Source organism: Dermacentor albipictus, chromosome 8 (assembly GCF_038994185.2).
Source record: "Dermacentor albipictus isolate Rhodes 1998 colony chromosome 8, USDA_Dalb.pri_finalv2, whole genome shotgun sequence".
NCBI lineage: Eukaryota > Metazoa > Arthropoda > Arachnida > Ixodida > Ixodidae > Dermacentor > Dermacentor albipictus.
The window spans coordinates 60,864,069-60,876,243 of record NC_091828.1 but is presented as its reverse complement, the minus strand read 5'-3'; the positions used below and the strand labels follow the sequence as shown (position 1 = coordinate 60,876,243).

The window sequence follows — 12,175 nt, the reverse complement described above, 5'->3', positions numbered from 1 at the left end:
GACACCGGCTTTTCTGCGACACGAGCTCCTTAACGCTATCGCGTTAAAACATCAGAATTCCATGTCACCTTTTCGGAAGGTGGCGTCTCAACAAACTTCGACGCGGCGACGAGGAATATTTCCGGGTGAGGCTTCCCGCGCTTTACTCTTGCTTCTCCGCCAGAGCAGACCACGTGGTCAAAGAGGTCCACAGTGTCTTGATGCTGCGTCATCTTGAGGGCGAATGAAGCTGGGGTCGAGCTAGTGGCGACGGCCATGGGGATACTGTGGGCATGTAGGTGGCGCAGCAGACGTTCAGCACCTGCATGCAGATATGAGGTAGAACTTAAGCTGAAGGACTTCCAAAATTTTAATCATCTCATTGTTTATGGTTGTCGGTATAAAAGTAAGCTACACACGTCATCGCTACGTGCATTTTACTTGGCCTTACTTTCTCTTATTTCCATTGTTATTTCCAATATCATTGTTAACCAACAAGCGCAAGTTTATTTGCTACCTTTGTGACTGAGCCAGCGAATTGGGAAATAGAGAAACACAAGAGAGGTAGACCGACTAAAGACAAGTGTAACCTATAGTTGAGAGCTAAGTAATATCAGTAAAATCTCGCAATTTTTTATGCACGGGTACCTATTTCGGTGTTTAGAAAGGATAACGAGAAGGTATACAGCTATTCTTGCCAGAAAACAAGCCGCCTAAATTAGACGCCACGTATGTAGAAGAACCGCATGAGATTATAACAGCTTAATCATTTGTGCAGTCAGCCATTTTCTTGAATGCAGATCCATACTTGGGCAAAGCGACGATGGTGAGTAATGACGTCTGTCGGGCGAGCCTATAGCAGCTTACAGTGTACTGTGCCTCATAATCCTGATTGCAATGTTACAAGTGCTTCTACAGCAGTGAAGCTCCCGTCCAAAATGTTTGGTATTTGTGTACAGGATTAGCCTTCGAAGGTTTAGCCAGCGCCGCTCGTGATCAAGGCCCAGGACATGGAAATTCCTCTTGAGCAGCAGGCGTCACATAGCACTACACATTGTTAGAAGGAAGTGGTTCCTTATTTGTATCAGCTTTGGTGCATGACCATGGTCACAGCTATAGAAATGGTCACTCTGCTAACTCAATACATGGAATGCTCCTTTCGAGTGTATAAAGCTAATTTTCAACGTTCGGCAGCAAGATGACAGCATCATGATCACTTTTTAGCTGGCGTGTCGTGGTGCATATTTTATCTGATTTGTTTTACGTGTTTTATGCTAGCGACAACCCGTGTTATGCAAGCTGCAAAGTACGTTCAATGCGTTCTCTCAGATCAAGAGCATAACCACATCTGGTGTTGACTTCACTCAAATAATTCCCCGTTTACAGTGCTTCAAGCCTATTGAGAGTTGCTCGGACATGTCGGCTACAAATTAGCAGAAAAGATGTCCATGTTGACCTGCGATTCTTCGCGATACAGAAAGGCTGCGCAGTCAAGTAGTCACATCACATGTGTTGCTCTTAGCACAACCTAAGCAACATATGCTTCAGGGTTCTAATGAATCTTACTACTACTATCTCACATATAAGGTGATACGGTACCGCACCAATGAGCGCAATAGGCAGCACATATTAAATTATAATTAAGTTGCTAGTGAAGCAAAGATCTTGGTAGCAACGGGGCTGTTGTGAAAATCCTACTCGTGGTATCTTTGATTCGCTCAACTGGCGTCCTATATGGTAAAGCTATTCCAATATGTTTTATTCCAATCTGCTGACGTCAAATTTGCGTAAACCCCAACGCAAGCATGAGGCGGTGACACGCAGGATTGTCTGAACAGACCAATCAAACCCTCTCGACGTTCACAGGAGGTCACGTTTGTTTGCTTGAAAACGAATAACATTGCGTACACTGAGCGGCTTGTCTTATCTAATTGGCTGACAAGGTGCAAAGAGCACGCTTTAGTGGAGAAGGGTTCGATGGGGCCGAGCCAGTGTTCTGAAAATCGATAACGGAATGAAGAGGGTGGTGCCGGCGTCTGCGATTGGTCCGCTTTTCCTTACATAACTTGCGGTGGCTAGTCGAAAATCGCTGCGGCATTCAACGGAAGCTTAAAAATGACGCTAAAACGGATCCTCAGGAAAGAAGAGTTGGCATAAACGTGTCGAAAGTGCTCGAAAACATTACACGGCCACGCAAAAAGTTTTATTATACGCAAATAAACCCATGCTCTCCGGCAGGTGAGAGTAGCCAGTGCCTGAGCTATCGGTGGCAGCCATTTTTTATTCCTTTCGGAGCGGGGCAGCCCGTGGGTATTCAGAAGAAAATTCAGTTTTTTAGGCATATTAATGCATCTTTAACGCGTACACGTCACTTTGACACGGTGAATTTTTGCGGTTTTGTGACGTCGCGTGACAGGCAGGTGAAGTGGATGCAGCCCGGAAACTTCTGGCCAATAGCCGAGAGCTAATGGCGAAAAGGCGTCGAATCAGAAATATTGTTCGGTCCAATCATGTATAATCAGTGTGTACACGCCATATCAGAAGGGGACCTATCGTGATTTTCGTGACGTCGCGTGACAGGCACGCGAAATGGGGGATGATCCGCAAAAGTTTTTGACCAATCGCGGTGGGCTGATCGCAGAATTCGAATCGAAAAATTTGCGCTAGCTTTACGTTATAGTGCCCCTGGTACCACTGCCGCATCAATTGTGGGCACAGCTACTGCAACAGACTAGCGTGTGGCAGAATGTATCACCTCAGGCTTGAGCAGCGCATTACTAAGAAGCATTCGATCGCCGGTAGCTTTGCCTTCTTTGCTGGAGGAAAATATCCTCTGGCAGGCGTCACATGACCACGTATCTTCAGAACTCCTCCTGTAGGCTGGGTGAGCAGAAAAACTCTAAAATGAGCTCCGTTGTTTTCTTAGTGCCCTTGTGCTCGGAGATCATACTTTTGTGTGTCATGTTCAATTTCTTGCCGCCAAGGCGTCTAGCAGCCATCGCCTGTTGAAAGACTACCTGGGGATAAGTGGTAACAGCGGTAGAATATTCATTTGTGAAAATTGATCGGGTGTCCCGGGGTCTTTTGCGGAGCGTTGTTGTGCCCACTTTTGCCCTGCATGCTTCCCAGGTATTGTTATTATCTTCTTCACGATAAGGCTCCTCCGATTGCAAATGCCGAAATTACACAATGATCAGCTTTTGTCGTTGTACCTGGATTTTTCATAAAGGACAAAAATTTGGACCAGCATTCGTGATTTATCCTCGGCGTTCGCCTCGCTATTGGCTACACTTCTTTAAGTAGTTTCCATTGTGCCGCAGACTCCTTCCAAGTTCTGTCCGGGTCATTGGCTTCACATGAGCTGAGCACTTTTGCCACGATGATATTGTAAAGAGGTAATAACATATGCGTCACACTCAGCGTTGAGTGTGAGTGAGAAACGGTGAGTGAATTTTTACACATGCTATGAGAACTTCAATGCAACTGCCTTTAGCGAACAAAAGGGTAGCTGTAGCCCCAGTATGTGTTACATGTTGACCAGCGAAGAGCACAGAACCGGCTTGTTTTCCCCAGTATCCTCCGAGATAGAGACTGTTTCGTCGATTAGTTCACGCTGTAACAGCGGAGAATGATGAGTATCGAATGCGTTGGGCCGTCCTTATCGCCGTCGCAAAGTTTTTTTCATGTATAAAAAGCAATATGTCTGACTTAAGCTCAGGTTAAACGATGATCATAATCATCGTCATCATCATCATCATCATCATCAAGCCTGCTTTTTCTGTCCCCAGAAGGACCGAATGCAAGGCCTCTCCAAGCGATCTCCGCTTCCTCCTATCTTGCCCTAGCTGATTCCAACTTGCAAGCGCTCACAAATTTCCCAATTTCGTCACTCCACCTAATTTTCTGCAATCCTCGACTTCGCTACCCTTCCCTTGGCACCCATTCTGTGTCTCTTGTGGTCCACCGGTTTTCTGCAGTACGTTATACATGGCCTGCCGAGCTGCGTTTTTTTTCTTTTATGGAAACGTGAATATCAGCTATCGGCGATTTGCAGTCTGATTCACACCGCGTGCTTCCTGTCTCAGAATATTAAGCCTAGCGATTTTAGTTCCGTCGCGCATTGTGCGGTCCTTAACTTGTTCTCAAGATTCTTTATTAAACTCCACGTTTTTTTTCTCGATATGTTAGCACTGGTAGAGTGCAATGATTGTACATTTATTTTAAGGACAGTGGTAAGTTTCAGACAGGATACTTTAATGCTTGCCGCAATGACTGCAACCCTCTTTCTTCTGTATATTTCAGTTCTCGTGATCAGGACCCGCTGTCTGTTATTTACCTTGATAATGTTAGTCCCACACGGACTAACGAAAGCTGACTGGCTATCATGAATGCCTGTTTAGTTGCAAGGGTGCCTGTCGACGGTGATGTGTTAGCGTTGAATCAATACAGCAACAATACTACTTCCCACCGTCAAAACGAGTCATGTATGAGGCTTGTACAGCAGCGGGACTCCTCTTTCGCGCTTCCCTAAGAAAAATCGACGCCGTCTAGCACAGCCGCCGTGAAGCCTACGCTTGGCCTTCCAAACACATGCAGCGCCGGCGACTGCGAACGCTGTTAAACGCTTCATGCGGCAACTGGGTTCCTCTCTAGAACTTCTTTCTTGACACGCTGTGCCATCTGGTGCCACTGCGCACCAGATGGCACACGAAGTTCGCGCGTAGCCTCCGAGACGAGAAGCGTGTCGAGCCGGTGTTTGCGAATGCTGAGAATTATTTCTTCGCTTGCTGTACGCCCCGTTGTCCACACTTCGTCTCTCTAGTTGGCGAGAGGTTCTTCAAGAGCGGCAGGTATACCCAGTACCATCATGGCAATACTCGCTAAAGCGCTGCGTGAAAGGCATCCATTGAAAAGCGGCGCATACCCAGTGCACTTGTTACGCAGCCTGTAAAGGAGTCGGGTTGCTGTCCTTGAGGAACCCTTACTACGTGGGTTCGATTCCGTTCAGCATTGGAGATCTTTTAGGGATCTCTTTAATCGTTGTAGAGCAGCACATTCCGCTGGCACATACCTAGTTATGCAAGTCGTCATCAGAGTCGTTCACAAAGGAACGGAACATACGTACTGGCACACACACCCAGTGACCAAAGTTGGTATCAAAGAGGTTCATTGAAGACTAGCACAGATCGAGTGGCGCATACCCAGTGCTCCAAGCCTGCACCAAAGAGTTTCTTTGAAAAGATGTATGTATACACAGTCCCGCAGTGACCAAGGTCGGCGTGGAAAAGGTTCGTTGAACAGCGGCACGCATGTAAACAGTACCACTTACTGAGTTACCCAAGTTGGTCCGGTGGTGGACTTTTGTTTGGTGGTGGAATGTTTGTTTCGGAGCACGAGAGGTCTTTCACCAAATACTCTCTGGCTTGCGGACGAATTTTTCTTCTTGCTCGCCAGAGCACCGCGCCTATTACATAGGAGTATGCTGCAAAATTGGAGTGTTTTCAGTGACTGCGGCCGACGACATCCTGGGCGCGTTTTGTTCAAGACACCCTTGTGAACAAAGACTTCTCTACGTGGACAAACGTCTTCATCGGTCACGAAGACATTCGACTGTTCTATGTGCCATGTTACGACGGCCCTTTTCCAGTCCTTCACGGAAAAGACCGTGCCCATACGCATTAATGGTCGTAATGAACCCGCTTCATTAGATTGCATCTTCTGTATGTTCTTCGAAATTGATGCTTTCAGAAACCTCCTGTAAACCCAGAAAAGCAAGAAGTATGGTTTCTGTTGAGCCTTTAAGGTGTCATCAGTGGTCTCTGCCATATATTCCAATTGCCTCGCAGCTCGTCTCCTTTAATAAAAGCGTCAGTTCACAGCGACAGTCACTAAAATACTGCTCAGCCCCAGTGACACTGCGCACCGACGTGAAGTTGTTTTCAGTTTTAGAGTATTTTTCGTAGTCTCATAGGGTATAGTCTCTCATTTTTACCACCATGCTGCTTGCTACGTCGAAGCTATTCTCGTTAGTGGCCAGCGGTAAAACGAAACCTTTGGAGCAAGGCCAGTTTTATCTTGAGGTCCATGGACTGTTGTAGAAGCAGCAGAGGGTAGACAGAGACGGCTTCTCTATTGAGGCTCCAACCTCACTCGTGAGAAATAACAATATGCTTCAACCTCTACAGCATTGTGAAATTGTGAGGATTGACAAAATTCGATTGACTTTGACCTCGTTGGCACGGCAATGTGTCAGTAAAGGATTGTAAGGTCATGGCAGCTGAGGCAGGAGCGTCCACTGTCAAGAGAAACAGTTTGTCTGTGTTTTCAATATTTGCGTAGATACTTTGTCTGCCTATTTGTGCATGCTTTACATACTTGTGATTCGCATAGAGTTTGCCAATTAAAGTTCCTTTGATATCTTTACAAGCGCGTTTTTCGTTCGGAATAATTGTGCTATCGTCCATTATTCATTGAGTGTAACATCAACACCGATATTATTTAGTGAGAAGCTAGCAAAGAATATGTCTCATTTACTCGCCACTTGCCAAGTGTTACTCATGCCTATGCACGTTGCACCTGCAGTGCGGAAAAATAACCGCGAGAAGTGAGCGCTCACCAGGCATGAGCTGCGCGCTGTGGTACACTTCCTGGGACATCCGATCCACTGCTTCCAAGAACCCGCCCGGAGTTAGCGGCAGACCAAGAGTCTCGACAATTGTGCGCGCAGCGCATGCATCTGGGGTTCCCAGCACTCGTCTATTGAGCTCCCAGGCAAATTTCTTGCCATAACGAGAGGCCACTCTCTCTGCAGCTTGAGCGTAGAACTTCTCGGTGTCTTTAACGAAGAACAGAGACCGACAATAGTAAGAGGTGGGAGCAAAAGCAGGACACAGTTCGGACACTCAAGATGACAACACAATTGAACGCTGACCTCGCCTGACTCAAAATGCAGGGGTAACATCGTTCGCCTTCAATGAGGCATGCGTCGAGCTGATTCAAACGTCACAGCCCTCGTAGCACTCTTTATGGCATGTAAAGTTACCACAGCGTGTGTTCTGCGCGAAGGTGACCTCGTGTGTTTAGTGCGATAAGCGTTTGCATATTGGAACACTGCACAGCCATCTATAGTGGCCGAAGGAGTGAGCTTTCACCCTAGAGCCAATCTTTGGACATAAAAATTCGTTTTTGTGGTGAAGGCAAGTCGCCTTGTCGGAACGTTGTTTCATCGCCTTCGCCTTCTCGGCCGCTTTTGGTCCCTGCGTTTCTATCTTCCTACGAACCGTCATTCTAATGGGCTACTGTAGAAGGCATTACAAGGTAAATTTTCCTTCAAGCTGCTGCATTCCGAAATACCGTTGAATAAAATAACATTATTAGACTTATGAAAATGTCCATGCTTTACATTGCAAAACACGGAGCGATGCACGCCGACACGGGTACTGCATTTTAGCTGAAGGCTTATAAGAATCATCATCATCATCACCAGCCTGGTTACGCCCACTGCAGGGCAAAGGCCTCTCCCATACTTCTCCAACAACCCCGGTCATGTACTAATTGTGGCCATGTCGACCCTGCGAACTTCTTAATCTCATCCACCCACCTAGCTTTCTGCCGCCCCCTGCTACGCTCCCCTTCCCGTGGAATCCAGTCCGTAACCCTTAATGGCCACCGGTTATCTTCCCTCCTCATTACATGTCCTGGCCATGCCCATTTCTTTTTGTTGATTTCAACTAAGTTGTCATTAACTTGCGTTTGTTCCCTCACCCAATCTGCTCTTTTCTTATCCATTAACGTTACACCCATTATTCTTTCCATAGCTCGTTGCGTCATCCTCAATTTAAGTAGAACCCGTTTCGTAAGCCTCGAGGTTTCTGCCCCGTAGGTGGAAACATGGGCCAGTTTACATATGTCAGGTGACAAAAACAACGCGCAGAAGCATGCGCGATCTCATGTGAGCGGGCCGTGTATCGCTGCAACTTAACAGCAGTAGGTTTTCTACATAAGACATAACTACACATAAGCCATGGGGTTGCTGTTCTTGTCACGCCATATTTAAGTCTCGTACTGTTTTTTCCTGATCTCATATATTTTATTCACACACATTACGAATAAACCTTGAGTTAATAAACTGTGCTCCTCTCGCCCCTACTGTTTCTATGCATCTGACCATTTGCGTTGCGAATGATCAATGAGTTGTACTGTTTACAGCAATACTTTTGAAAGTAATATCGCTGACAATTTCGCGCTCAGTTCGAAGCGTACTGCTGCTTTGCAGTGAATATATCAAGTGATCGAGAAGAAATGTGCTTTCTGGACATGTACATCTTTCCGTAAACTTAATCTATAAGCCTTTACAATGGAATCCCAGACTAAGCTTTCATCTACATACTATGTTTACATTAATGTTGAGGACTTCCCTTTCACAACGGACGAAAAAGGAAAGTGAAAGCCATAACGGATTATTGGAGCGACACAGCTACACTAAATTGATAACTGCGTTTTGTGGTCGCACATATTTGTCGTTACTAAGGTGTCACTCACCTATATAGCAGGCCGTCAAGGTCAAAAATCACGTGGGATACGGATTTGAAGGCTGGCAGAGTGTCCTTACCAGCAGCCACACCTGTGTCACCTCGCTTGCTCGCCGAATGGCTGGAACCTGCGTTGAGTACAAGCCATGGCTAGTGGCCGCCAATATGGGAGACTGGTGTATTGGTTGAAAATAATTCTATATACCAGAAATATTTGTCTTACATAGGTGTGCTCGGTACAGAAGCAACGGTAACAAGCAGTGTTCCGAGTGTGGTTACGCAAAAGTGCTTGAAAACTGGTCGTCCTAGAAGCAGGTACTCTCTGGGAATGCCTACTGTGTATAGAACAAACCGCGAGTTGCAAGCAACGAAACACATACGAGAAAAATTACTGCGCCTTTTTTTTTTCTTGAAATGTGAAAGGTAACTGAAGATATAGCAACATAGGCAAGAGAAACGGACAACGGCCCGTCCTGAATTGAGTAATTTGATTACAGCGACTGAAACATCGTTAACATGGTTTCTTCAGCGCGGGAGAGACACATTTTTAACAGATGTCGCTACCGTCAAGGCGTAGTGAAGCATAGAAAACTCAGAGATATCAGTTGGTAGCGTCCATAGTAGGCAGAGAAGATGAGCGCTATTATATAACAGGAGTGGGTTCAGGTACGTGGTGCAAATGTTCCCTTCAGCGGACCTATTAGGTGCCATAGATAAGTGTGGTGGCGTAGTAACGCAAGTACGTTGTGGCTTGAAATTTTGTTGTCTTTGATTTAACTCTGCAATGCCCTTCTTGCAGTGAAGACGCAGTCACCGAAATTGCACACTTTCTGCGTAATCTATATTAACACAAGAAAATAAGAAGTATTGATTTCATATACGTAAATATGTCATATGACAAATTCAGTCTCAAACAAAAACGGCCATGCAAGCCTCAGTGTTTAGGTCATGGACAGAGTGCGCCAGAGTGAGGCCATATTTTAGCAAACAGATATGTGCGAACGCAAAGACTTGATCTGCGCTCTATTGGTTTTGGCACTACATCACTAAACGTTAAAGTGGCTACCATGAAAACTTTTTTTAATATTTGGCGGTTTCTTGAAGAATGCCTTAAATAGGCATATGTGCATGATATAAATAAAAAAAAGCCTTCACAAGCTGTGGCGAGCAGCTGTTCACATGTTCTATCCGCCTGCGTCAGTGCTTATATGAAGATGCCTGACACGTACGTTCCTTACAACGTGGCTCAAGAGCAGATAATAATGTAATTAATTAAATGAAACATAAAATGAAAATAAGTAAAAAAAAGATTTTGTAACTTCACTAGAGGCGGCACCGTTTGCCGAATGCTAAATAGTGGACTTGCATGAATTTTAGAAAAAGGTCACAGTTTTACCCCAAATCTGAAGCACCAATTGCATAGCGAATTAGGGGATGGCTGTACGAAGTAAGGATAGTATTTCGAGCAGCCGTATAATCTTGTAACATTCGCTTACTAACTCAATTAACAATGATAAGAGTATGTAAGCGTGACTGAACGAAGATGTTGGAACAAACAGAACCACAGACGAAGCGCTGTCTTCGTGTGCTTGCCTCTTTCTACGTTCTTGTTCAGTCGCGCTTACATGTTCTTTCATGGATTCAAACCAGCTAGCCCGCCAACGTCCTTTAACTAAATTAACAAGCACGGCGTCACGCTAGCACGGGTAAACATGAACACATGTCGCTCCATGAGCGCGGAAACTCACTGTCAAAGTGCCAAAGTGAGGAATCGCGGCAGCAGCAAGCGAATTTACCTTCGTGCATCTTCAGCCTCAAAGCGAACAGAACATCGCGAACACAGCGCATACGAAGATGCCGATACTATGCGCACTTTTCAGACATCGCAGATCGCTTTCAAGATGAGGCCGGTGCGGGCGCGCATTTTGCACGCGTCAGAGATTGCTTTCAAGACGCACGAGCGCTGGCAACGCATCGCTACGGCGTCCGCCAAAGGCGTCTACTACGGCGTCCGCCATCCGCGTGCCCCACGCCGTAGTAGACGCCGCCGTTGTCTCCACTATGTACGGCTGTATGGAGGGGCGGGCGAGGAGGTCATCGAGGCACCCTAGCAGCCGCCGAAGAACGCCCCTCCTCCTTCGCCTGTCCCCCCTCTCTCGCGCCCGACAGGAAAGGGCACGCTTCGTGCCAGTGTTCCTGGTTGGAGCGCGCGAGATTGAACCGCGTTCGCCGGCTCACTCTCAAAAGCTTTCATTGGCACACACAGCATACGGCGCACAGCGACGGTTTTATCTCCCTTGCACTTAATGACGAATCTCACGGTGACGGCGACGGCAATCCCGACGGCGGAAATGCGCCCGGAGTGTCCATATAGTTGCTATCGCATTAATAAGGTAAACAATGATAGCCGAGAATGAAGATGGTATCCGTTGACAGCAAATGTTACTGATCACGTGAGCACTGATTGTCATAGGTCACTTGCAATACGTTTTTCGCACAACACATGTTACTGCGCCCCAGCGCTTCTGTAGTTTTGTCTCAGGTACGCTATCTAAATGATTAGGATAACTATCTACTAAAACACTGACTTACCACTGAATATGCGTCACCAATCACGAGTTTTGCAGAACAATTTATTTAATACAATGCAATAATAAATCAGCGTGTCAAGCAGCTTAGACGACGCAGAGAATTGCAGAGATGTAACAACGCTACCGACACCGCAGTGTTATAATTCGATAAATAGCATACGTAAATACAGCATGTTTAGTTGTGACAATATCTCGAGTGCGTTTCTCGATATTGAATCTGTATTATATACAGGGTGTCCCAGCTAACTTTAGGCAGAGTTAAAAAAAATTGCGAATGCTACGTAGCTTGACAGAACCAAAGTAATGTTGTTTACCGTCACTTGCAGATACTCAGATTATCTTTTTTTTAAATTCTACCTAGATACATAATTAGTCCTAATTAATTATTCAATTCTAATATATTGTAATTAGTTCAAAAGTTCCAATGATAAAATTGTAGAGAAACCTGAGAAATTTAAATCTAGGATCTCCAAGCGACGGCAAACATTTCCATTGTTTTGTCCAGCTAAGTGGCACACGCATATTTTGAAACTCTGGCTAAGGTTAGCTGGGACACCCTGTATAGCAGATGGGGTTGATTTCTTTCGATAAGCGCCAACACTGCTTTCGCCTTCCATATTTCTAATTTGTTTTTCTAATTTGTTGTATCTAAATATTCAGCATAGAGAACACCACACTAGCTTGAGCTGTGGCAATTTTTAATTCGCGGGATTCCTGTGTGCTCGGACATGAATTTCAGCAACGTGTTCAGGCCGAGGTTGCCTGACGTCGTTTCTTTTCGTGTATGGTAGGGCCAGAATTCACTACGGCCTGTATGCTTCCAAGAAGTACAGCTGTAATGCCCATGCCGGTGTTCTCAATCACTACGATTTGCCCAGACATTGTGCGTACCGGTATGCCACGCGAGGAGCGCTTCTAATGTTACAATGTACTGGTCGTCTTCCAGCCCGCCAACACACTTTGGCGTCGTGCGTTACATTTTGATTATCGAACATACTGCGCTTGAAACACGTTCCCCTTATTCTTTCAGAACACTGGGAACCAGCTTAGAGCTTTCGGAGGCCATGGCATTTG

At 45.8% G+C, this 12,175-nt stretch overlaps 1 protein-coding gene across 1 annotated transcript in view; it reads right to left on the bottom strand.

Annotated features, from left to right (window-relative positions):
• Window positions 1-12,175, bottom strand: part of LOC135915178 (pseudouridine-5'-phosphatase-like) — a 35,826-nt gene that overhangs the window by 10,554 nt on the left and 13,097 nt on the right. The window contains exons 3-4 of the mRNA XM_065448219.1: window positions 6,596-6,814; window positions 69-301 (exon numbers count right to left, since the gene is read on the bottom strand). Of these exons, the coding sequence (XP_065304291.1) occupies window positions 69-301; window positions 6,596-6,814 (452 nt within the window). The remainder of the gene's footprint in view (window positions 1-68; window positions 302-6,595; window positions 6,815-12,175) is intronic.